The sequence below is a fragment of the Octopus sinensis genome, linkage group LG12 (genome assembly GCF_006345805.1).
Source record: "Octopus sinensis linkage group LG12, ASM634580v1, whole genome shotgun sequence".
Classification (NCBI taxonomy): domain Eukaryota; kingdom Metazoa; phylum Mollusca; class Cephalopoda; order Octopoda; family Octopodidae; genus Octopus; species Octopus sinensis.
In genome coordinates, this window is record NC_043008.1 from 67,248,708 (window position 1) to 67,276,658 (window position 27,951).

General features: G+C 37.3%; 2 protein-coding genes across 2 annotated transcripts in view; one reads left to right on the forward strand and one right to left on the reverse strand.

Annotated features, from left to right (window-relative positions):
- Positions 1–377: 377 nt before the first annotated feature.
- Positions 378–19,664, forward strand: LOC115218006 (ankyrin repeat family A protein 2). Its single transcript, XM_036508033.1, has 9 exons — positions 378–399; positions 5,668–5,793; positions 6,792–6,927; positions 9,473–9,558; positions 11,804–11,870; positions 14,697–14,762; positions 16,089–16,312; positions 18,728–18,875; positions 19,232–19,664. Exons 2-9 carry the CDS (start codon positions 5,692–5,694, stop codon positions 19,300–19,302), a joined length of 900 nt encoding a protein of 299 aa, XP_036363926.1. The 5' UTR covers positions 378–399; positions 5,668–5,691; the 3' UTR covers positions 19,303–19,664.
- Positions 19,665–21,607: 1,943 nt separating this feature from the next.
- The window catches only part of LOC115218034 (programmed cell death protein 7), a 30,665-nt gene continuing 24,321 nt past the window's right edge, over positions 21,608–27,951 (reverse strand). Inside the window, exons 7-9 of the mRNA XM_029787784.2 lie at positions 26,904–27,024; positions 22,623–22,710; positions 21,608–21,787 (exon numbers count right to left, since the gene is read on the reverse strand). Of these exons, the coding sequence (XP_029643644.1) occupies positions 21,667–21,787; positions 22,623–22,710; positions 26,904–27,024 (330 nt within the window). The 3' untranslated portion in view covers positions 21,608–21,666. The remainder of the gene's footprint in view (positions 21,788–22,622; positions 22,711–26,903; positions 27,025–27,951) is intronic.

Sequence of the window (27,951 nt, forward strand, 5' to 3'; positions counted from 1 at the left end):
AAGTTATCAGCTGTTTATTATCTAAAAGGTTCCGCCGTTTCAAAGCAATCACAATAAGTGACTTGCATGTTATTGGCCAGGCCCATATTATATCTATAAAGGTACCAAAATCACCAAAAGGTCGTCCATCAATCTGACAATGTGTGCGTGTGAGTGTTGTGTGTGTCTGTGTATCATATATATATATATATATATAAAACACCTGTGAGCATGCATATATGTCCATGTGTGTACATATAAAATATGTATAAATGGCATGTGTGTATATATATATATATATATATACACACTGCAATATATATGTTGACAAACATCTTGTATACCTTCCAGGGGGGCGGTGGATGTCAAAAATGACATGCAAATTTCCTTTGTCTCCGATCACAATATCCTCACCGCCAGGTCAGCATTGCTTTTAATCCTTCAAAAGTCCAGAAGACAAAGTAGGACCTTCCAAAAACTTACTGTTAGTTAGGGACAGGCTCTTTATCTCCTAAAAGACATCATACACTTTGTCTTCAGATATTTCCTGTTGACTTTTAAATCTTTCACTTCTAATCGTCTTGTTTTTGCGTTGAGAATGAAAAAAAAACATTGTATGTTTATCTATCAGCTAGTGTGAAAATACAAACGACGTTTGTTCCAGACTTATCTCCAGCAACATATATACATACATACACACACACACACATATATATATATATATACATATATATATAAGCTTATACATACACACACAAGCACGTTACTGGCATTGGGTCTATGGAAAACTGGAAACGTCAACAGAATATGGAAACAAAATATGTCCCAAAAAGGATGCGAATATACTGCAACAGACACACACAATATAAACAAATTTACTTTGCTCAAAGAAAATTGATCGGTGTGGGGAAAACTTATTTCAGTCATTTGGTTTCCCAAGTCAATATACAAATGTGTGTGCGTGTGTATAAAAATATACTATTTGAATACAGTGTGCGTATGTATACTACAGAAACTATTATAATGCAGTGTGTGAGAATATATACATAAACACAGAGTATCTGAATTCATTATACAGAAAAGAGAGAAAATAACAGAGAGAGAGAGAGAGAGAAAGAAAGCGAAAATTATTTGACGATCAAACACAAATGTAGGACAAAACATGGCGGGCGGAGATTTATTATTTCGAAGAAAAAGAAACACCTATAAACATAGAACTAACACGAGTAAATAGAAACAAATATGAATATAATATAAAAACAGTATTCATTAAGAAAACTTTCAATGAGCAACTTACGACTCATCTCTTCTCTCTATTTCCTTCACTTCTTTCCAAACAACAGCAGATCTCTTCGCTTTCGATGATATTAAATCTTTTTGCTCACCCACAACTCTCACCTCTGCTCAGTAGCGAATCTAACCTTCTTATGATAGTGCGCATGCGTTAATGGATCTCAGCCAATGAAATAACCCCGTGTTAAAAGGTGTGCGGAAACGCTTCTGGTACATTTATTAATAAGTTCTGTTTTAATAACAGTATAGTTGATTGGTTAGATCAATTTATTTATTTCCTCCATCAGTTTGTTATTCCATCGTGTAAGTGTTATTGTTCGAAGATGTGGTTTTATTTATTTCGTAAGCTGGTATCTTCACCGTATACATCCATCCATCCATCCATCCATCTATCTATCTATCTATCTATCTATCTATCTATCTATCTATCTATCTATCTGTCGATCTATCTATCTATCTATCTATCTATCTATCTATCTATCTATCTATCTATCTATCTATTTATCTATCTATCTATCTATCTATCTATCGATCTATCTATCTATCTATCTATCTATCTATCTATCTATCTATCTATCTATCTATCTATCTATCTATCTATCTATCGATCGATCTATCTATCTATCAATACATTCTTTTGATGCATGTGTGTATGTAAATGCATATGTATTTGGTTTTGTGCGTGTGTGTAAACTAGAATGAAAACATTTTTTGACAATTCTATTTATTTCAACCATAAATGACACAAAACAAAAATCTATGTAAATTCCATAATATTAGTGATAAGTAATCACACTTAGATACATATATATCATTCGAGGTGTGTGTGTGTGTAGTTGTCCGACACTAATTGGCTGTCATGAGACTTCAATGTGTGTATATGTGGTTGGTCAGTCGGCATATCTGATTATCTTTGATCTTTTGACAATTCTATGACGTTCAGTATGTTTGGTTAACTAAAAAAAAAAAAAGACTACTAATGGTTTTGGAAGAAATGTTTAAAACTGGGTACCGACAACGCTGCAGACACCAAGTTTAGACTTAAAATCGATGTGATTGTTTGTCAATATTTGGAACGAAGTTTTAGATTTAAAAAATTGTTTTTCGTAAACATGACTTCTGCTGTCAAACCTCGCGTTATCATAATGTATAATGAATGCATATATATAATATTTGTCGTATGAAATTTATTGCTCGAAACGTTTACAATCGGATGTGTGATTTTAAAAAAAAAGTGTTTGTTTTATACTTGTTAAACAACAGCAGAGTTTTGATATGGTTATCCCTACTTTTTAGGGAAAGAAACGGGCAAAGAATTGGGGCGAGGGGTAAAGTAAAAAAAAAATTCAGGTACAAAAAATTATTTCACTTGTAACTTTCTTTGCACGAAAAGCACCTAATCACTGCAGCAGTAAACTCATTATGATTAAATACAAAACAGGATGAAAGTTTCAAATTTAGAGCTAAACATGTAATACAGGAATACTAAAAGAAAATCGCATCGAAATTCCTTGCCCTTTTCCCTCCCCATGAAGTAGTGATAGCTATGGCTATTTCAATACTCCGTCCATATATCTAAGTACATATAAATATACATTCTGCAAGATATTTTAATTCCTATGTGTTTATTTACTACAAATTTTTTTTTAAAAATACAAATATATACAAAGCGACGAGAACATTCTAATGACTTTATGTAAAGGGGAGATAACTCTAGCTAAATGGAAAGACTAGCTACCTTACCAGGTAATTCAAGTCGTCAGAACACTGTCATACATTATGTTTTGGGTCACGAATACACACACACACACTTATATATTCAGTAATAATTTTGGCGTGGCTGTGTGGTAAGAAGCTTGCTTCCCAACCACATGATTCCGGGTTCAGTCCCACTGGATGGTACCCTTGGCAAGTGTCTTCTACTATAACCTAGGGCACTTAAAACCCCGTGTGTATGTGTGTATAAAGGCACATAGCTCAGCGGTTGGAGCGTCGGTATAACAATCATGAGGTAGTGAGTTCGATTCCCGGGCCGAGCCCTGTTGTGTTCTTGAACAAGACCCTTTTTGTTGTTCCAGTTCACTCAGTTGTACAAAGGAGTTGCGATATCACTGGTGCCAAGTTGTATGTATCAGCTTGGATAACATTGGTGGCGTGGGGAGATGGGGTTAGTATGCATGGGCCACTGCTGATCTTCCATAAACAACTTTGCCTGGACTTGTGCCTGGGAGGGTAACTTTCTAGGCTCAATTCCATGATCATTCATTCCCAAAAGAGTTCTTTACTTTTATATGTGTGTTTGTCCCCCACCACCACTTGATAACGGGTGTTAGTCTGTTTACATCCCTGTAACTTATCAGTTTGACAAAACAGATCGATAAAATAAGTACCAGACTTTAAAAAATAAGTACTGAGGTCAATTCATTTGATTAAAAAATTTTCAAGGCAGTGCTCCAGCATGGCCACAGTCTAATGACTGAAACAAGTAAAAGATATATGTTTGTGTGTATGTATAGAGAAGTTCCAGGTATGAAGGCAAGGTCTAGAATCGAAGGGCCCTAGAGTTAATCTAGTAAAAACCAAAGTCTTAGTAAGTAGGAAGGCAGAAAAATCACAAATCTCTTCAGGTAGATGTCCCTGCTCAATCTGTAGAAAAGGCGTCGGTAGAAACTCCATAAGATGCACCTGATGTAAGCCTTGGACACAAATGGTACAGCAATATCAGAGGAAGGTTAACAGAGAAACTAGCTTTTGTATGTGGAAGATGCACAGGTACTATAAACACTGAAAATGTGCAGAAAATAGACTCCATCAACTGCCAGGTGGGCAAGCTAGAGGTAGTAGATAGCTTCCGTTATCTAGGTGACCAAGTTAGTAGTGGAGGTGAATGTTCCAAGAGCATAGCTGTGAGAATAAGATTAGACTGGGCAAAGTTTAGAGAGCTCCTCTCTCTGCTTGCAACAAAGGGCCTCTCTCTCAGAGTAAAAGGAAGATTGTACGATGCCTGTGTACGAACTGCTATGCTACATGACAGTGAGAAATGGGCTGTGACAGCCAAGGACATGCATTGGCTTGAAAGAAATGAAGCTAGTATGCTTCACTGGATTTGCAATGTCAGTGTGCATGTTCAACAGAGTGTAAGCATCTTGAGAGAAAAGGCATAAGAGGTATCAGGTGTGCTGCCATGGTCATGTGAATCATATGAACAAGGACAGCTGTGTAAAGAGCTGCCGATCTCTAACTGGAAAAAACCTGTGGTAGTGGTAAACCCAGGAAGACATGGGACAAAGTGGTGAAGCATGCATACATAAATACATACATACATATAGGTGCAGATGTAGGCATATGGCTTTAAAGTTTCCTTTCTAACAACATGCCTTCAGGTTCAGTCCTACTGTGCAGCACCTTGGGTAAGCATCTTGTACTCTAGTCTCAGGCCAACCAAAGCTTTGTGAGTGGATTTAGTAGGCAGAAACTGAATGAAGCCCACTTATGTTAGAACTACGATACTGGATGGTAGCAAGACATGGACCTTGGTTGCAGAGGACTTGAAAGAAATGAAGTGAGCTTGCTCTATTGGATGTGCACTGTGAGAGTGTGTGTGAAAGACATAGTTCAAGGGTGCTGAGTGGAAAACAGGCCAGTGAGATTCAGTATGACACAGAATGTGACAAAGCTGTCCCTTTGAATTACAGTACAACTCATTTTTGTCAGCTGAGTGAACTGAAACGTGAAATAAAGTGTCTTGCTCAAGGATACAATGCACAGCTTGGAATCAAACTCACAACCTTACGATTGTAAGCTGAATACCCTAACTATTAAGCTATGCATCTCCACACACACATATATATGTACAACTGGGTCCTTCTTCCAATTTTCTTCCTCCTCAAGACAGCCACTCCCCATCATCTTAACTTTAATTCTCTCTTGATACCACTTCCTCTCTACCCAGAATAACTTTTCTTTCTATGCATCATTCATTGATTAATTCTGTTCTCTCCACCCAGACTCTCATTGGTCACCTACCTCCATTATGTCACCAAATTATCTCACCACATCTCACCATCTCTATACACTGTGGCTGCCTCTCTCTTTACCTCATCCACTCCTGCAGCTACTCACCAGCATGTCATACCGCATTTTCTTCTCCTTATCTCCTCCACTTCTTGTTGTCACTATCATCTATGCTCATCAATGGAGCAAGGATAATTAATCTTTGGTTACTGTTGAGGGTTTAATGTTGTTCCTCTTTCAATTAGTTTTATGGTTGGTGGTGGAATGAGGTGGAGAGCTTGTGTTTATCTTTCTTTGGCAGTGATGTATTTATTGTAGTTAGACATAGGAATATGTTTTAATCCAAAATTTAAAACTTTCAAGATATTTTCTCTTCTGCAGTTTCTTCTTGACTTTTCCAGAAATATGACTGACAAAACAAAAACCCAGTTTCCCCCACCTCAGTCAACAGTAGCGATCCCAAGTCCACAAGAACCTGGATACAAGTTAACAGATTCTGCTACAAAAGTAAGTAGTGGCCTAAATATTCTACTGCTCTTGTTTGAATTATAACAGTCTGCCAGGCCACAAACAAGTAAACATTGAATTTACATTCATTACATCTTTGGCGGGTACCTCCCAACCACAAAAAAGTGACACCATCATCATTTTTGACATCACTTTTCCATGCTTCACGGGTCAGATAGAATTTGTTGAGATAGATTTTCAACAAACAGATGTCCTGCCTATTGCCAACCCCAACCTGCTACCAAGCAGCATAATATTTTGTCATGGAAGACACAGGAAACTAACAACATCACTTGTAATACTCATTTTCAATCATCACATGATGTCAAAACAAAGGTACACACAAACACCCTCTTCATACACACACACGTGGAGGCGCAATGACCCAGTGATTAGGGCAGCGGACTCACGGTCATAGGATCGTGGTTTCGATTCCCAGACCGGGCGTTGTGAGTGTTTATTGAGCGAAAACACCTAAAGCTCATCGAGGCTCCGGCAGGGATGGTGGTGATCCCTGCTGTACTCTTTCACCACAACTTTCTCTCACTCTTACTTCCTGTTTCTGTTGTACCTGTATTTCAAAGGGCCGGCCTTGTCACTCTCTGTGTCACGCTGAATATCCCCAAGAACTACGTTAAGGGTACACGTGTCTGTGGAGTGCTCAGCCACTTACACGTTAATTTCACGAGCAGGTTGTTCCATTGATTCGGATCAACCGGAACCCTCGTCGTCGTAACCGACGGAGTGCTTCACAAAACACACACACACACATATTTAAATATATATACACATGCACACAGGGTTTCACATATTTTCCATCTACAAAATTCTATTGGCAAGGCATAGGTCAACTGGAGGCTATATAATGTTGTCGCTAAGCAATGAGATTGAACTCAGAACCACATGGTTACCATTGTTATGAAGCAAACTTCTTAACCATGCAGCAATTCTTGTGCCACAGTTATTAATTTATTTTTATTATTTTCCATTTCTTCCAGCATGTAACCAGTAGAAGCAGAGTTCCGATTAGCCCAGTGAAGAAACTAACCAATGGACGTTCCTACCACCTCATGTCTCCTATCGACAGTGACCAGGAACTCAATGATCTAGAAGTGGCTACAGTCTTGGCTGAAGGTTAAAATTCCTTTTGTTTTTGTTATTATTATTGTTGCTATTTAACTCCAAGTCAAAACTAAGCAAGCAAAGAGATTCAGAGCTGTGATCATGCTTTCTTTTGTTATTTATTCAGAGATAATGATTCCAGTCCAATATGTTTTTCTTTAATCTGGTTTTTTCAGACTATCTGATGTAAACAAACAAACACTCACTCACTCACACACAGGCTTCTCCCTCATAGTGAAAGGCAGATTGCATGAGGCCTATGTATGAACAGCTTTGCTACATGGCAATGAGACATGAGCTGTAACTACTGAGGATATGTGAAGGTTTGAAAGAAATGAAGCCAGTATGCTCCGATGAATGGGTAATGTCAGTGGTCATATATGGCAGAGTGTAAGTGATGTAAATGCACCTGTGCCAGTGCTGCATAAAAGCACCCAGTACACTCTGTATGGTGATTGGCTTTAGGAAGGGCATTCAGCTGTGGAAAGCATACCAAAACAGAACAAAGCCTGGGCCAACTCCTGGCAAACTGCTCAACCCATGCCAGCATGGAAAACAGATGACATAATGACATACATACATACATATATATATATATATATATATTAATAATAATAATAAAGAGTATGGAGACTTGTACTTCCATAACATTTATTTTATTGTTATATACAGCATATTATAATGATCTACACATGTTTCCAATGCAGCTTCATCAGGGCCATCTAGTATTTGGTTGTTCTCAAAATGAATTAATCATTGGGGTTAACCATCAACTGGAACTCAACGGAGGGTTAATAGGGTATCCATCCAAATAATATATCCCTCCAGACTCACTTTCATATATATTTATATATATATATATGGGCTTTAAGTTGCTGTCTACCAAATTCACTGACAGCCTGTGGCTATAATAGAAGACACTTGCCTTCAGTGCTAGTATGGATTAGACAAGACTTATTGAGGTAATTTTTCTACACCTGGATGCTCTTCCTATCACCAGCCTTCATTTATTTCCAAGAAAGGTACTATTTCTCTCAGTCTTTTGAACAAAGAACAAACCACATACACTAATTTGCATATTTTATTAATGTTTTCATGGCAGAAAGATGAAATATTAAATTAACTGTGTTAGAAGTGTTTCTTTTCTTTGCTATGATCTATTATAGAACATATCTATAGGTACAAATTAGATTATATTTTTTTTTTCAAAGACAGAATTACCATCAGAACAGCAGAAATACTGAGTAAGTTACCCTTACAAAGTGGAAAAATTTGTCAACAGCCATGGGACATGAACCCCTATCCCTCATAGTCTCCAGCTGAGTACTTTACCATTAAGCTAAACTGCCCGCTGACAAATTTATTGGCAATTTTAGATGCTAAATAGCTAAATGCACAACTCTGTGTATATAAGTATAAGCAAACTAACATTCGTTTTTATAATGTGTACTGAACAATACAAATTGGATTTTTTTTTTTCGGAATGCAGAATTGCCGATAGAACAGCAGAAATACTGAGAAAATTACTCTTACAAAGCAGAAAAATTTGTCAACTAACAGCCATGGGTCTTTTAGTCAACACAATATGTTAAGATGATTATACACAGCTGCTTATGAACATTCCAAAAGGAGTCAAAATATGCACACAGTTGTTGTCACTTTTTCTGTCTGCACATCTATTGTACAAACGAATATGTACAGTTGTAACCATCCTCCTCATTCTCTTCTTCATCATCATTATCACCATCATCATTATTCCTACATTTACTTTTCCATGTGGAGGCACGTGGCTTAGTAGTTAGTGTGTTGAACTCATGATTGTAAAGTTGTGGTTTTGATTCCTGGACTGGGCGATACATTCTGTTCTTGAGCAAAACACTTCATTTCACTTTGCTCAAGTCCACTCAGCTAGCAAATATGAGTAATCCTGCAATGGACTGGCATCCCATCCAAGTGGGGAATTTCTACATCACTGAAACCAGGAAACCGGCCCTTATGAGCCTGGCATGGCTTGAGAAGGAACATTTTTTTTTACTTTTCCATGCTTGCATGGGTCAGATGAAATTTATTGAGACAGGTTTTCTATGGTCATCTGTCTTTCCTGTCGACACCCTTCACCTGTTTCCAGTCATGGCAATATTTTCCCAAAGCTGAACATGTTTATACAGAAGACTGAACACAAGGGAGACCATTTGAATAGCAAAGCACTTGTTTACAACTCTGTCTCATGTTGCCAAGACAAGGAGGTCGAAATTCACTCAGACAGCCAGTCAGACCTCTTTTAGTTTCTGTCTACCAAATCCACTCACAAGACTTTGCTCAGTCTGAGGTTATAATAGACATTTGTCCAGAGTACCACACAGTGAGACTGAACCCAAACCAGGCAGCTGGGAAGCAAATTGCTTAACCAGACAGCCATGTCTGCACCAATGTTAGCTCCAAAGCCTATAGATATGTTGTTCAGCACATTATAGTATAGTATAAACTCTTTGTCTTGTCTAATATCTGATCAATGTCAACTAAACTTAATAATTTTAATGTTTCTTTTTCTTTCCAGGAGAATCTCATGTGCAGAAATACTCAGCAATCAACAAAAACCGAAAGTCTGACCTAGCCATCAAAGTGACCCCATCACCATTCAGGGTAGGTACTTGGGATAATGCTTTGTTTGGAGGTAATATACTTTGGTTTTCAGCAAATCTTGATTTTTGATGTGGTTTTGAAGGGTACATCAGCTCAATCACCATTCTAAGTTGATATCCTTTGTTGGTACTTTCTTTTTAAAAAATGTTTTGATAAGTAAATTCATCAGAGATTCAATTTCTTCACAAATTCCAGTTAAGTACCCAGGTGTGTCTTTTTTCTGAATTGGTTTATGTATGTTTTGGGATTTTTTTTTTTTACCCTGCGAATAGAGGAAGTGTACTTGTCACTTTTTTCATGGCACCAGCACAAGTGAATTTGTGTTGTTACTCTCTCTATATATATATTGATAGAAATGTTAAGACAACAAAAGAATGAAAGAGACCTCGATATTATGTAAATAGAGAAATTTATCTGTAAATATAATATGTGACAATTATTCAGTAGCCACAATAAAACTCCAAGTTTCAGATGTCAGGGCGGAAACCCACGCTGCCATTCTTTCGATGTCCAGATAACTGAAGAGATGGCGATGTGGGTTTGCACCCCGACATCCGAAACGCGGAGTTTTATTATGGCTACCGAATAATTGTCACATATTATATTTACAGATATATATATACACACACACACATGTATAAATGTGTATGTATGTATATCGATATGGAAGAGTCGTAAACTATATTAAATATGTATATATATTTTACATAGTTCTAGCATTATCTAATATAAAATTCAATACATCAGGAAGACTGGCTAGATATGTTTATATCAAAAGTTAACAGTCTACCCCTGGCTTTACCCCTGGTTGGGCCCATCTCCACCCATATTCATGGCCTTGCTCTTTTATTGGAAACACTTATTTTGAAGCCAATGTGGATTGACAGAATCATTTGAGTGTTGGTCAAAATGCCTTATGGTATTTATTCTGACTCTTCGTATTTTAAGTTCATATCCTGCCAATGTCAATTTTGCTCTTCATTCTTTTGCTGGTTGTGAAGAGAGTGTGGCAATGAAATAAAGTACTAGTCAAATATCAAACCTATTTTAGAAAGTGTCTTCAGTTTTCCTTGAAAATTTAACCAGTCATGGGGAAATATTATCTTGCTTGGAAACAGGCAAGTATTGGTGATAGGAAGAGCATCTAGTTCTAGAAAATCTGTCTTCATGAATTTCATCTGGCTCCATGCCAGAATGGGAAAGTGAACGTTAAAGCAATAATGACCAATGATGATGTCTACAGCAGCGAGTCATAAGCCGATGAGGGTGGAAGATATTACGCTACTAGAATCCTTCGATCACCTCTGTCTACGCTGCATCCTTCGTGTCCAATGGCATCACTTTGTCTCTAACATTTCGGTGCGACACCAGTGCAAAATCACCTCCCTCCGACAAGTCATCCTAACGAGACGTCTGCGTTGGCTGGGTCATGCTCTCCGTCGTCAACCAGGAGAATTCATCTACGAAGCAATTGCCCCAGCTCCCCTTCAGGGTTGACGAAAGCGATGTGGTGGACAACGAAAAACCTGGCTGATGACAGTCAAGGCTGATCTGGAACCCAACCTGGGCCCCCATATCTACAGCGTTCGCAGCTGGAATAAGGAGTGGTTGGAGATCATGCGGTCGTTAGCCTCAAATCGCCAGGTCTGATCGGCGTTTGTGAGAGATGCAGCGTTGAGGATGAATGAAGCCAGCTCAACCCACCCCGGGTGAATGCTGTCTCAACAACAACTACTCTGACATAGCTGGTGCTGGTGTCATATAAAAATCAACCTGTACAGTCTATAAAATGGTTGGTGTTAGGAAGGACATCCAGCATTAGAACCCATACCAAAACAGACAGTTGAGCTTCATCCAGTCTTCTGGCTCACCAGCTCCTGTCAAACCACCCAACCATGCCAGTATGGAAAAGGGACATTAAATGGTGGAGATAATAAGATCACTTACGTTGGAGAGTACAGGTTAAATTGATCCCAATACTTGTTAGATATTTAATTTTGTTAACCCCAGAAGGATGGAAGTCAAAGGTGACCATGCCAGGGCCCTAACTAAATATTGCAAGGCATTTTTCCTAGTCTTCCAATCACTTTTAAAAAAGAAAAGGATTTTAATCATTGACTGTTATAGTTTTCTCTTCACATTTTTATTTCCTGTTAACTCTTTACTTAAATATGCTAACCTTTAATGAACATATGAATTTCTCTTTGCCTGTCTGTCTTAATATTTTTGTTGTTGCTGCTTTCAGCCTTCTACTGTGATCACCAACCTACAGCGTGGTAATGTACAAACGACAACACCATCAATATTTCAGAGTAAGAGTTTATCAATTCTCATATATTATTTTTCATAACTCGTATGTTACACATCACATTGCTGGTGGTAAAAATATTTGTTAATTATGTATGTATATGTATCTTCATAAATCGGTCATAGTGAAGGTCTTTTTTTAAAGTCTGTGTTACATTGTCTATGTGTTGAAAGACATACTGAAACACCCCAACCACACAAACACAAAACAAAATAACTATATGTATTATACATACATACACACACACACACATACATACAGTCACAATGAGGATACTTAGACTTCTTATAGACATATTTTTATCCAAGATACACTGGTTTAATATATTGTATTTTGAAGTGATATTTCTTCAATGAATATATTATTTAAAATATTATAAAATATCAAATATTATTATCAAGTTATTATTAAGTTAGAAAATATCATTATTAAGTTAGTGGATACAAATTAATTTATTAATTAATTAACATATTCACCAATATATTTATATGTTTTGTAATTTTAATTTTGTTTATGAAATGAAACAGAGCTGTAGGTGAATATGTTAATTAATAAATTAATTTGTATCCATTAGATCTCTCTGTTTTATAACTTACTAATAATATATATATATATATATAATTTCAACAATTGAGGGTAAAATTAATTAATTAATCAATTTCACCAAGTGTTCAGTATGCAAAGGGACCATTTAAGGCGAATTCAAATTATTACATTATATAAAAGGGCTTAGTAAAATAAATTACTTTGCCGCATACTGAACTCATTAGAAATAGCAGCTAAAAAAACTTTTTTAAAACTATTTCTAATACTTAAAGAAAACCTCTCTCATATAGTGTTTGCTCAATTCAACTCACGCAAATATGGGGGTAGAGACATTAAAAAATCAAGTGCAAAGGTTATTTGAGAACGTACGTTTCAAGATTAGTCAACACGACACTTCTATCATCAGCTCAGAACTCCCTGGTTTGGATTTGAAAACACTGAAAGTAGGAGCATACCTCTCGGCCTCCTCTCGCTTCCGAAGATCTGCTCGCAACTAACAGTGCCAACAAACTCAAAAATGCAAGCGAAGAATTTCTGCTCTCCCCTTTCCACCAGCGTGGGTTAAAATCAGCAAACACTATGCTTTTTTCGGTAAAATCCGCGGCATTATATAGAGAGAGATGAATTATAATTTCAACAATTGAGGGTAAAATTAATTAATTAATCAATTTCACCAAGTGTTCAGTATGCAAAGGGACCATTTAAGGCGAATTCAAATTATTACATTATATAAAAGGGCTTAGTAAAATAAATTACTTTGCCGCATACTGAACTCATTAGAAATAGCAGCTAAAAAAACTTTTTTAAAACTATTTCTAATACTTAAAGAAAACCTCTCTCATATAGTGTTTGCTCAATTCAACTCACGCAAATATGGGGGTAGAGACATTAAAAAATCAAGTGCAAAGGTTATTTGAGAACGTACGTTTCAAGATTAGTCAACACGACACTTCTATCATCAGCTCAGAACTCCCTGGTTTGGATTTGAAAACACTGAAAGTAGGAGCATACCCTCTCGGCCTCCTCTCGCTTCCGAAGATCTGCTCGCAACTAACAGTGCCAACAAACTCAAAAATGCAAGCGAAGAATTTCTGCTCTCCCCTTTCCACCAGCGTGGGTTAAAATCAGCAAACACTATGCTTTTTTCGGTAAAATCCGCGGCATTATATAGAGAGAGATGAATTATAATTTCAACAATTGAGGGTAAAATTAATTAATTAATCAATTTCACCAAGTGTTCAGTATGCTTGCATTTTTGAGTTTGTTGGCACTGTTAGTTGCGAGCAGATCTTCGGAAGCGAGAGGAGGCCGAAAGGGTATGCTCCTACTTTCAGTGTTTTCAAATCCAAACCAGGGAGTTCTGAGCTGATGATAGAAGTGTCGTGTTGACTAATCTTGAAACGTACGTTCTCAAATAACCTTTGCACTTGATTTTTTAATGTCTCTACCCCCATATTTGCGTGAGTTGAATTGAGCAAACACTATATGAGAGAGGTTTTCTTTAAGTATTAGAAATAGTTTTAAAAAAGTTTTTTTTAGCTGCTATTTCTAATGAGTTCAGTATGCGGCAAAGTAATTTATTTTACTAAGCCCTTTTATATATATATATATATATATATATATATATATATATATATATATATATATATATATATATATATATAGTCTTTTTTGAAGTCAGTGTTGCATTGTATTCACAGACTTGCACTTAAAATTTAATTGAAACTTGTTAGTTACTAAGGTGACAACACCACCTATTTATCTTTCACACACACTCTCTCTCCCCCTCTCTCTCTCTCTCTGTATATCTCTCTCAGCATCAACTTCTCCTCCCCTTCTTCCCTCTCTCTGCATATATGTTGTTACAGACTGACAATTGGAGATCAGCTTCTCTTTTGTAATATAAGATTTGTGTCTTATATTTTCCAAAACACTAAACTTCCTTTTTTCACAGCATAAAAGTTATTCCATTGTTAGAACTATTTCTGCGACATTTTTGCTGACACACAACATCTCTACTTTACTCGGTAGTCATGTGTAAAAAAAAAATCATCACTACTGAGGAAAGTTAAATCAGCTCTGACACATATGCACTCAAGGCTGCTCTCCTCTGATGGTCTATTGACGCAAATATCTAGGAGACAATTGCCAAGGACCACCCAAAGTGGCAGCATGTCAATGTCAAAGAAATGGACCAGATGGAGAAATAACAGACGTCAAAAGGCACAGATCAGCCCCAGGAAAAATTTTTCCTTGTTGACATTCTTTTTACATTTTTTTACAGATATCAGTATTCACCAGAAAGCTGCACAAGGAGAACTGGTTCTTCTCTGGCAGGAATCCACTGACAGTGAGTAATTGTTTTTATACTCACTTTGGAAGAGTTGTGAGTTGTTAGTTACTGGTTATATAGAAATGTCATCATCATCATCATCATGGTTGAAGCAAAATGTTACTTGTCACATCATTGTCACATTTGGAAGTGGGTTGTTTTTTTTTATATTAATCCACATTGTTAACAGCACTGTTATTATCACGAATGGTTTGTTTATTATTGTCTATCATCATCACTGTCATCATCATCATTGTTGTCATGACCATCAACACTATCACCACCATTATCATCATCATAGCTATACTTTACCCCACACATGTTCCGGCTGCCTCATTACACACCACACAACAAACTTTCATGTATTCTACCTCACTAAGCTGTCCTCGACCACACATGACACACTAATTGTTACACTGTGTTCCACATAATATACTTCTTATAACATACACTCATCAGCACAATGTACCCCATACGACATACCATAACTACTACACTGCTTTTCTTGGTGAAGCAGATTAAATGTTCTGTTGAGCCCGTGGGTAGCAACCAAATAATTAGTTGGCTACATCCACCTTAAAGATTGTAACTTGAACTTACAACCACTACTCTTCATTACCAACTCTCACCTTCTTGGCAGTGTCTTTGCACATGGTTTGCACAGCTCCCACAAACGATTTTTGCTCCCTTACTCTCCTTTCTAAGAAATTCACAACAGTTGCTGGCCTTGTACCAAAATTTGAAACCAATATTAAAGGGGGAGTATAATTGATTAAATATGCCCTAGTATGACTGGTATTCCTAAAAGTATGAATGGCAAAGTTGATTTAAACTCAGAACATGAAGGGATGTAACTAAATATTTCAAGCCATTTTGGACTCATTCTAATCACTCTGCTAATCTTGGTAATTATTAATTAAACCACTAATTAATAATTAAACTATTAATAGTACAGGTATGGTAAGAAGTTTGCTTCCCAACAGCATAGTTCCTGGTTCAGTCCCATTGCATGGCACCTTGGACAAGGGTCTTCTATTATAGCCAACCAAAGCCTTGTGAGTGGATTTGGTTGACAGAAACTGAAAGAAGACTGTTGTTTGTGTGTGTGTGTTCTCCATAACTGCTTGATAATCATTGTTGGTTTGTTTATGTCCCTGTAACTTAGCAGTCTGGAAAAAAGAGACGAAAAGGATAAGTACCAGACTTTAAAAAAAATAAACCCTGAGGGTTGAGTTGGGGTCACAGACTGAAACAAGTAAAAGATAAAAGAATAAAAGATTTTTAAAAATCATATTAAAAGAAAATTGAATTACATCTTTTGTATCTTCTTTGTTGTATTTCCAGATCTCAACATAAATAAACCTGATGAACAAGGTTTGACTGCTCTGCTGTGGGCTGCAGCCAATGGTCAGTTAGCGACAGTGGAATATCTGCTGCAAAATGGTGCTAATCCATATGCACAGGGAAACAAGGGTGAAAATGCCTTACTGTTTGCCTGTTGCTATGGTTACATTGATATAGTAAAACTACTTCTGAAACTTGGTATGGAAGTGAACTATGTAGACGAGGTAAGTTATGCGATGTTACAAAGACTAGTTTATTATAGGTGAAGTAAGTAGTATGATGTTACCTGATGAGGTACCGCAGATTAAGTGATATAATGTTATGAAGATGAGATGCCATACAAAGATTAGTTATATGTTACAGAGACAAGGTACCATAGACATGATGAATTATATGGTTATCTCTCTTGTACTGGTGCCATAAAAAAAAGCACCCTGTACATTTTGTAAAATGGCTGATGTTAGAAAGGCATCCAGCTGTAGAAACCTTATCAAAGCAGACAGTGGGACAGGGATTCAATCCTGAGACCCATCAGTTCTTGTCAAATTGTCCAACTCATGCCAGCCTGAAACACAGACATTAAGTGATGATGATTTGAATCCACTTGACATCAACCCTTGTTTTATGATATAATCTTTAAGTTTTAAGGTGATCTAAATCAAAATTTCATATTAATTTATTTTCTAAAAAGCAGCTTAATAATGATAAATTAGCTTTTATTTCTTGGGCTCCGGGTTTCAGTCCCACTGCATGGCACTTTGGGCAAGTGTCTTCTACTATAGCCTCGGGCCGACCAAAGCCTTGTGAGTGGATTTGGTAGATGGAAACTGAAAGAAGCCCGTTGTATATATATATATATATGTGTGTGTGTGTGTGTGTGTGTTTGTTCTCCCCACCATCGCATGACAACCAATATTGGTGTGTTCACATCCCCATAACTTAGCGGTTCAGCAAAAGAGACTGATAGAATAAGTACTAGGCTTACAAAGAATAAGTCCTGGGGTCGATTTGTTCGACTAAAGGCAGAGCTCCAGCATGGCCACAGTCAAATGACTGAAACAAGTAAAAGAAAAGAAAAAAAAAAAGCAGAATTTTCCAACAGAAATATGGTAACATAAGGGTCAACCTTTTTTATATCAACCTGCATAGACTTCATTAAGTTCTATGGTACAAACTTCCAGTTTTAAAGTAATCTAAATTACAACAAAGTAATGCTTATTGCCTACTATTTTTAACCCCAGGAGGGTGCCTCCTCCAGCTATATTGCAAGCAGGGAAGTGAACTCCTACCATCTTCCAGCCATGACACCACCAGACCTTATGGTTTCGATCTCTTTGTGGTCATCTTCGATGGTGGATACTCATTCATTAGAGATAGCAGTAGTTCTCTCCAGCTTGTAATATATAGAGAACAAGTGACACTCCAGCTCACAGTATATAGAAAACAAGTGACAATCAGCCACTGACCTTGCAACAAGCAAATTAGCAATTTAGAAAATTTCTATGAGAGATGAACGCAGTAACCATACTGAGAAGTAATGCTTATTGCCACTTAAACATGGCTGTTCCATAGGAACTGGTGTTACTGCTATTTTTAACCACAGGAGGATGTCTCCTCCAGGTGATTGCATCAAATAACCAGCTGGATGAGGTATCTTCCTGGAGTTAAAAATAGCAGTAACGTTGGCTCCTACAGAACAGCCATGTTTAAGTGGCAACAAGCATTACTTCTCATTATGATTACTACTTTAATCTCTCATAGAGATTTTCTAACGAGCTAATTTGCTAAATTACAACCATCCATCAAAATTTCACATTAATCTATGTTCCAACACCAGCTTCATAATGGATTTAGTTACTGTACTAAATTTTTCATTATTTTCAAATTGGAATCAAAATCAAATTCGATGACTGGCATCCATGCTAGTGGAGCGCTAAGAGTACCATATAAGCGTGATCGTTGCCAGAGCAACAAGCTGGCCTCTGAGCCGATGGCACGTAAAAAACACCATTCAAGCGTGATCGTTACCTGCGTCGCCTTACTGGCACTTGTGCTGGTGGCACGTGAAAAAACATTTGAGTGAGGTCATTGCCAGTGCCGCTGGACTGGCTCCTGTGCAGGTAGCACATAAAAAGCACCATTTGAGCGTGGCCATTGCCAGTACTGCCTGACTGGCCCTTGTACCAGTGGCACTTAAAAGCATCCACTACACTCTTGGAGTGGTTGGCATTAGGAAGGGCATCCAGCTGTAGAAACACTGCCAGATCAGATTGGAGTCTGGTGCAGCCATCTGGTTCGCCATACCTCAGTCAAATCGTCCAACCCATGCTAGCATGGAAAGCTGACGTTAAACGATGATGATGATGATGATGAGTGAAGCAAAAACAGAGTATTTCAACAAAAAACATGGTAATTAAAGAGCTAAGACATTAGAATATGATGTGAGGAAGATTCAGCTGTTTTTTCTAGCAGTCTCCCTCATTGGCTGCAACACTCTGTATCTTTGTATTCACTGCACACTGCTGCATTAAAGTCATTTGTTTTTTTCTTTTATGTCGTGGTTGTGTAAATGATTATAAGTTGAAAATATTTGTGTTTTTGATGTGAGAGAACTGTTTATTATTATTTTTTTTTTTCAGAGTGGTAACACAGCATTGATGTATGCTGTCAACAATAACCATGCCAGTTGTGTGAAGTTACTGCTAGAAGCAGGAGCTGATCTTACCATGGCAAATGAAGATCAACTGACTGCTATGGATTTAGCTGTCAGTCATAATCACAAATCAGGTAGGTAATTATTATTATTGCAATATTCAATTTTGTCTTTCGAATTTTGTCAGTCATCCTTGTCTTTCACCCTTCTGTAAGAGTGGTCAGTAAAACACACACCAGAGTCAACTAAATTGATTCCCTCTGACCCTAAAATGTATGGCCTTTGCTTCCTAAATGGTAAAATTAATAAAACACCCTATTGTGTTTGGTTATATTCCATTGTTTTGTGAGCTCCAATCAAATCCTATTGGAATAAACTCAAGTTTTCCATCCTTATAGGACATACTGAAATAATGTATACTGCTTATCTTCTTCTAATTATCTTCTAATTATGTTGAATGATAACAAATAATTCAATCTTCTATTTTCAGTTCAAAATGTTATTGAAAACCATCTTCTGTCCATATTTGAAGGTGTTACATCACCAAACACATTAAAATGAATATTAATACTGCTATAAAAACTATCACATTGGACAACAGTTCGGGGCGGTGCCCCAGCATGACCAGTCTGATGGCTGAAACAAGTAAAAGATAAACAGTGATGATTTTTTTTTTATATCACCATCTGAAATGTTTCATAAATGTTGTTGGTATTGCCTTCTCTTCTGTTGATTTACATCAGACACTATGATGGATGTACCACATTTCACATTATTTATAGGACTTGTGTGGGATTTTTCCATCAGAACATTGAGATGGAACTAAAGACTAAAGTATTTATGTGTTCGAATGCATGGTATTAAATGGACTGATACTTGTCAATGTTTTATATTTATATTAAATGTATCCTGTCATCAAAATATATCTCTCTGTGTTCTATGTTTGTGTGTGTGCACAACCAGTTCTTGAAATTAAATTGCATTACTTCTAATTACAAGAGTACTAGATTGGCAGAATCATGAGAGTGTTCAACAAAATATTATGAGGTATTTCCAGGTTCAAATCATGCCATGGTCAACTTTGCCAAGCATCCCTCCAGGCTTGCTGAATTAAAGTACCAGTCAAATATTGGGGCTGATAGTATTGACTAACCCCGTTCAGATTTATCCTCTGCTCATCATCATCATCATCAACCTGTCTACAAAGAATTTTGTTTTGCTCTGTGCTAGCATGAGGTTTTGTGGTATTTAAATAACTTATAACTTCACTCGTCTGTCATCATGCTATCAACATCAATATTATGAATATTATCTCTGTTATTATTATTATTATCAGTGAACTGGCAGAATTGTTAGCAAGTCGGACAAAATGCTTACTGGTATTTCATCTGCCGCTACGTTCTGAGTTCAAATTCCGCCAAGGTCGACTTTGCCTTTCATCCTTTCGGGGTCAATTAAATAAGTACCAGTTACGCACTGGGGTCGATATAATTGACTTAATCTGTTTGTCTGTCCTTGTTAGTCCTCTCTGTGTTTAGCCCCTTGTGGGTAGTAAAGAAATAGGTATTTCATCTGTCTTCATGTTCTGGATTCAAATTCTGCCAAGCTCAGCTTTGCCTATCAGCCTTTTGGGATCAGTAAATTAAGTACCAGTGAAACACTGGGGTCATTATAATTGACTTGTCTCCTCCCCAAAAATTTCAGGCCTTGTGTCTTTAGTAGAAAGGATTATGATTATGATTAAGGTGGTGAGCAGGCAGAATCATTAGCACACCAGGCAAAATGCTCAGCAGTATTTCATCTGCCACTACATTCTGAGTTCAAATTCCACCAAGGTCGACTTTGCTTTTCATCCTTTCAGGGTTGATAAATTAAGTACCAGTCAAGTATTGGGGGTCTTGCTGCCCTTGTGGCAAAATTTGAAACCATTATTATTATTATCATCATCATTATTAAAGTGCTGAGCTGGCAGAGTTGTTAGCACACTGGGCAAGCATTTCATCTGTCGATACATTCTGAGTCCAATGCTCTGACTACTGAGCCATGTGCCTTCACCATCTCACCCATGCAAGCATGGAAAAGTGGACATTGAAACAATGATGAGGATGATATAAAATATTTGGTCTAAATATATGTTGTTTGCTTGGTATATATAAGGATTTTCCTTAGTGCTTATGTATGCATGTGCGCATATATAGTATCTGGTCATTAACGTTTTGATGTCTACTTTGTCAGGCTCGCATAGGTTATATGAGGGTATGTTGGGGCAAAGTTTTTATGTGGCCAAATGCCCATCCTGTTGCCAGCCTGCACTTGTTTCCAAGCAAGGCAATAATCTTCCAGTTTATTGAATATTGAAGAACCTGGTCATGTTTATGTAGAGAACTGGAAATAAACCACACCATATAAATAAGCCTTCTGCTTACAAATATCACACAACATCAAGCAGCCTAGCTTTGTTTCACAGTGGACTGCAAGCAAACAACAGCATCAGTGATCCATTGTTTACAACCAGCAAACACACATGAAGATGAGGGAAACACAAAGTCATTTACACACACACACAACAATCCCCTTTCAGTTTCCATCCACTAAACTCAGTCACAAGACTGCTTGGCCCAGAACTATAGTAGAAGATATTTGCCCCAAAGTGCTGTGCAGTGGGACCAAACATGAAACTACATGGTTAAGAAGCAATGCCTGTTGCCTTTATAACTATCCAGCCATGCTTGTATCTTGTTTTTCATTATAAATCTACACTAACAAGGCTGACCTGGTGCTAAACAACATTGGAAATTCTCATTAGCTACATACATTCATCTATACATCCACCAACCAAACCTTTAAACTGAAGCAAAGCAACACATCTTAAAGAAATAAGTTTATTCACAGTCAATTGCAGATTATATTTACAACAGGAAAATATCAGCTTTCCAAAAAACGTGCCCAGGCTGGATTTGAAGGTTCTGGGGGTAAAACCCAAGTATCAGGGATCCGACTGGCACCGGGTGCAGTTTCTGGTGCCAAATAACAATCCCAGTCTCTCCTATAAGACAGAAAAAAAAAATAAGAGAGTAAAAAATATGTATTTAAATTTATATATTTTACAAAGTAGTAATATTTTAATTAACAAAAAGATGAAAATTTGATTTCAGTGTTCATGTGAGACCTTATTTTGAAATATAAAAATTAAAGTGCACTGTGGTCATCAAAACTAGCCATTCAAAATGAATATATAATCCATGAATGATCAGGTATGGGTTGGACAAGACCCACCGAAGCAGTGTTTAACTGCAGGATGTTCTTCCTCTCACCAACTCTTGTTTTTCAAGTAAGATTTCTTTTTATTCCACTGGTCTTTATGTTAGAATAAACGAAACCATCAAGCTATGGGACATAATGCTTATGGGAGACAAATGTCACAGATGCTCAAATCATCAATGTGAAAATGCAAGAAGACAAACACACACACACATATTATGAGGGAATGCTGAAAAGTTCTTGGCTTTGGGTAAAAGAAAATACAGGAGGATCAGTTAATTATGATTTTATCCAACATATTCTCCTCTCAGATTCACACACTTAGCAGTCCTTCAGTATTTCCAAGGCCTGTAAAAGGAGTTGGAAGGTTGGGCCTCCAACCATGCCTTTCGCAGTATCCTTAAAGCCAGGAACTTTGCAGATCTCCCTTGTATGTGTGTATGTATTCATTCAAAAGCCAATACAATGCAAATTAAAGTAATAAAGACAAAACAACAGTTGTTCTCTCTTCATTCAGCTTTCATTCTTATATTTCATTTTGCACACACACACCTACCATACTGTCCACACACACACCAGCATTACTGTTTACACACAATTGCTCCAGTTGAAAAACTCACCGAATCTGCAGAAAAGACTCCCAATTGTCAATGGCCTGTGTGTAGTATTTCAGGAAAGGGTAACAAGGATCCATTGAATCAATGACATCTGTGGGGAAGAAAAGACCCAGAGAATTACTGGCACTATAAGAATTATTTCACAACTATAATAACAACAAGCAACCCATTAAGGGTGTTTCTATGTGGTTTCTAAATCTGCTGAAAGCAGCAGCCATACCACTCCTCAAATTACAACCTACCTTTTTAAAATAGGAAGAATGGAGTACTTGATATAAAAAATGAGAAGGTCATGGTTGAAGCACCTTTGATCAGTTAAAGTTGATATGGAGTTAGATAACAAGAGTCTTATGTTCTAGTAAATTTAGGCTTCTCTAATAAAGAAAGCAAAATTGTTCCATATTGACTAAATCCACCTTGTCATCTCTGTGTAACCACTGCAACAAACTGTTTTTCTTATATGAAGATGCTACTACTCAGGATCCCCACACAGTCATCCACCACAGTACTAATCAACAAAGAAGCCTTTACAACAGGCATGGGTAACCTTTTTGAGAAGCTGGGCCACACGAGACAGGCTTATCATCAGGTAAGCCACATTACTAAAAAAAAAACAGGAGGTAATTTATTTCATTAGGTATCAGACACTGGGCCTCACTGAGGAAATGACAAGGGACCGGGAGATGTAGTAATTTGCTATACTTGATAAGACACATCAAGCTAAGTAAAATCACTGTGTTCCATACATATAGGTTTGTCCTCTCAGTGCCAGTAACACTTAAAGACCACCCATGTCGGTACTTTATTAACCCTTTCGTTACTATATTTCTGACCAAATTACACCCCTTATGTGTTTCAATTAATTTCTAACGTAATCATAAATTTAGTCTGGTTTCATTAAACAACTCTAACTTTTTTATTTATCAATATATTAATCTGATTTTTGGAAGATAATTTAATGAAATATTCTCAACCAATTCTATACTATAATTTTTGTCACAAAGTGACTCTAATTGCAGGTAGATACAGGTAAATTCCACAAAATATAAAATTATTAAAATTTTGTTCAAACATCGCCATAGAAAATGGGTTATTAGCTAATATTCAATTGGGTATACAACAAAATTTTACGATAGAATTTGTTATTCTGGGTAACTTTCTGATACCCATAATAATATTTATGGCAAAATAGTCTTAATTTCATTTAAGGTTGTGGGAAACCACAAAGTATCCTTTCTTTCGTTTTGTTTACATTTAGTGTAACAGTTCGTTTCTGCCGTAATGATTTCAAATAGGCTCATTCGAAAAAGTAAATAGATATAGTCTAAGGCTTTACCCTTCTGGGAAAGTCTGTGGCTTGGTCCAGTTTCTTCAGAAAAGTCACCGAAAGAAACAGTTTTTAAATTTTCACTCCATTCAGGTGCCAATTCGTTTTCTTTATCGCTATCGGAGATCTCAGATTCACTGTTTTCACTTTCGGAAAATGAAACATCAGATTCATTATCAAATACCACATGCTTTTTTTTTTCAGTCATAGAGTTAGATTTATGAAGGTCTTCAGTAGAAAATCCTTCGAATTCTGACTCGCTGCTTGATATAATGAAATTCGTATCCATTTTTTGTCAGAATTACAAATTTTGAAAACACAATAGGAACAAATTTCGGAAAAAAAATCTCCCAAAATTCACGGAATTAAAATTACACTTCGATTATTGTACAAAACTGTAGTTGAACTGTTTACGAAGTATAATACGTGTTTTCACGAATGTACTGAAGAGATTTGCTCTGATATTCTCATTTAAATATGAATAGGTAAATTCGGGCGGCTTTGGGCGGTTTGGTCTCATAAACCAAAATTTTTTTCGGCCGGCTTTGGGCGGTTTGGTAACGAAAGGGTTAAAGCACCTGTGCCAGTGGTAAGTAAACAGCACCCAGCACACTCTGTTAAGTGGTTGGCATTAGGAAGGGTATCCAGTCATAGAAACTATGCCTTAACAAACAGTTGGAATCTGGACAGCTCCATGTCAAACCGTCCAACCCATGCCAGCATAGATAGTAGACGTTAAACGATGATGATGTCATTTGGAAAGTCCCATGAGCTGAAGGTTACATGTGACTCCTTTACAGGATCTTTCAACCTACAAGAAATAGTAGCCAAATTTCCTTCACTCCACTAGACATACACCAGCTTCTCACCATCATCATTGAAAATAAATATTTCACTTTCTATCACCACACATACAAACAAACAACAGGCCTGCCCATGGGGTCCAGTCTCTCAGGCCTTCTAGCCATCACCTATATGAACCAACTGGAACATTGAGTGCTAAACACCTGCTGCTCCTGTGTTTCCTTCACCCAATACATAGACGATATACTCATCCTCACATCATCCTGTGAGGGGCTGACTAAATATCTATGACATTTTCAAATGCAGATAACAACATATAATTTACCACAGAACACCCTTATAGAAATGGTTCCTTGTCTCTGCTGGACTTCCAACTTAGAATAACAGATGATGGTACTATATGCATCAACTTCTATAAGAAAGCTGCCAGCAGAGACTTGTTTGTGCATTATAGATCAGTTCTTCCCTTTGGTGCTAAAACCAGATACATAAGAAATGAACTTACATGTATCTGGAATAAATGTAGCAAGATAGAAGGCCAGATCACTCACACTGCACACTTCATAGATGTACTGAAGATGAATGGATACCCAACATCCACAATGAATTGACTTAAGAATCAAAGGTGCCGCTGTCATAAGACCTCCTCTGACATCTGTTTCATGAAATTACATCTTAGCAAAAGCATAACCAAAGCTATCCGCAGAGCAATCCACAAAGGACTGGACATACAGTTAGCACATTCCAACCCTTCTCTGCATGGATACCTGTCTAAAAAGCAATCCAGAGACAATAATCAATGTTCGCTGACTAACTGCCCTATCCGTGATACAGGTATGTACCGGCAGATACATGAGGTATACCAGACTGAATGCAACAAATGTAAGGAGCTGTACATTGGTACAATTCGAACACTCCACACTGGCATTAAAGAACGCCTCAACACAAGCGCATCCTCATTCAAGAAGCACATTGACAAATGTAGAAACATCAACCAACATAAAGCCAGTGATAGAAATGTGAGCAACTTGAAAATCAAGGAAGCCTTGCTCATACATAGACTCAATCTGCAAATAAATAATAGATTAGAAATCAGCACACAATACTTGACATAAAAAGAAAGACCCACAGGCACACAAACTAAACACCTTGTGGCGGCACAAGCAATCAGCGCCATATTGGATGAGCCATTGCCATCTCCGGGACTGGAGCGAGACCTCACCTGCATCCATTTGCCATGCACAAGATCACAACGAGGCTTGCAATGGAAAACTATATAAAGAGAAAACCCGATTCAGACCTCTCTCTTTTGGTGCCACTTCACAGCAGCGCTGGTTAAACACCACCACTGGCTGTATCTTTCTGCATGTGTACCTCCAGAGGCAATTTGCACCCGCACTGTTGGAGCTACTGCACAAAGCACACAGCTAAAGATGGTAGCTGAGAGCAGCACACTTCACCAATCCTGTGAAACTTGTAAATAAAACCAGTTGTAAATAGCATTTGTACTTAAAGTCTTCTCTCTTCACCTGCCGGAAGCCTGAACTACACAAAGAACAAAAAGATAATGGAAGAACATGATATTCTTCCGATATCGTAAACCTTGCCTTCCATTATAATCTCATACAACAAAAAAATTGATTTCGCAAAATACTATATTGGTAATTAATGTCATTCACGTGTAAAGCGAAGTAACTATCAAAAACACTCTCAAAAAACTGAAGAAAAAATTTTAATCAAATCAAAAATTTTATCTCAAAGAGAGGAAATTGGAACATTATTCACTGAAAGTTCCTTAAACCCTGATGAAGGGATTTTTAGGTCTTGAAATATTGGACAGTTAAAAGAACAACAATAAATACAAAACAAAGATTACTGGGTAACTTAATCATCGTTACCGCATCTTCCAATCCATTTTACATTGTTTAGCCTTCTATCTCTTTCTATGTTATATATCAGACAATGCTTCAAGCAAACTTTGACATTTTAGTTATATTTTTAGTTTAGGTGTACCATCGAATTTTGAAAAGAATATAAGTGTACCATAAGTGAAAAAAAAAGGTTGCAGAGCACTACAAGAAATCAAAGGGTATGTGTAGGAGCGTTGTTCCAGAAAGGGATATTAGCTAAATGCAAAAAATGTTTCCACAAACCTTTGCCAAACAGAAGTTGTAGTTCGCGTTTCTTCTCTCGCTTCTCAATTTCTTTCTTAACTTTGTGTGACTTTGCCCGTTCACGTTCTTTGGTCTCTTCCTGTTCACATTCCAGCATTACCTGCAACAAGGCACAAACATATTTTAGACAAAGCATCAGATTATAAGCATGAGTGTTAGTGTACAAGCATACAAGCATCTATATGCCACCATACACCCACACGCACACATGCAAATATGTCATTACACAACTTTTTTGTATGCGTGTGTAAAGCTGTATCATTATGTTGATCAGACTATCAGATGTTATATATCACTGGTCACAATGCGCTTCCAAGACTTTCTTGATTGCAACATTCTTTTTCATCTTGGCCCAAATCATTTAACTAAATTGTCTTCCCATTGGTTTGGAAGCCTTCCAAGAGGCCTTCACCAATCTCTTGGAAACCACTCAGCAACTGCACAGGTCCATCTACCAACTGTAAACTTTGCAACGTGTCCAGTCTAGAGGAACTTGTGCTTTCCATATTCTGCAATCATGTCATTCACTCCGCTCTATTCACAAATTATCTCATTTTAGATATGCTCTCGCAATGATATTCCTAGAGGCCTTTTGCATCATAGCCAATCGATCTTCTTCCCTCTTCCTAGTAAGCCACATCTCACTGCCATATAACTGCATGTAGAATGGTACAATTAAAGAGCCTAGCATGTATGGTCATGTCCAGCATTGCATTGAGCACAAACTTTATTGAGGTAAATGTCTTCCCTCCTACCCTTATTCATCATCATCATCATTTAGTGTCTGCTTTCCATGCTGGCATGGGTTAGACAGTTTAACTGAAGCTGGGGGAGGGGTCTGCACCAGGTTTCAGTCTGATTTGGCATGGTTTCTACAGCTGGATGCCCTTCCTAACACCAATCACTCCAAGAGTGTAATGAGTGATTTTTTTACATGCCACCAGCACAGGTGCCTGTTATGTAACACCGGCATTGGCCATGACTATAATTTCACTTGGCTCAATGGGTTTTCTCAGGCACAACATAT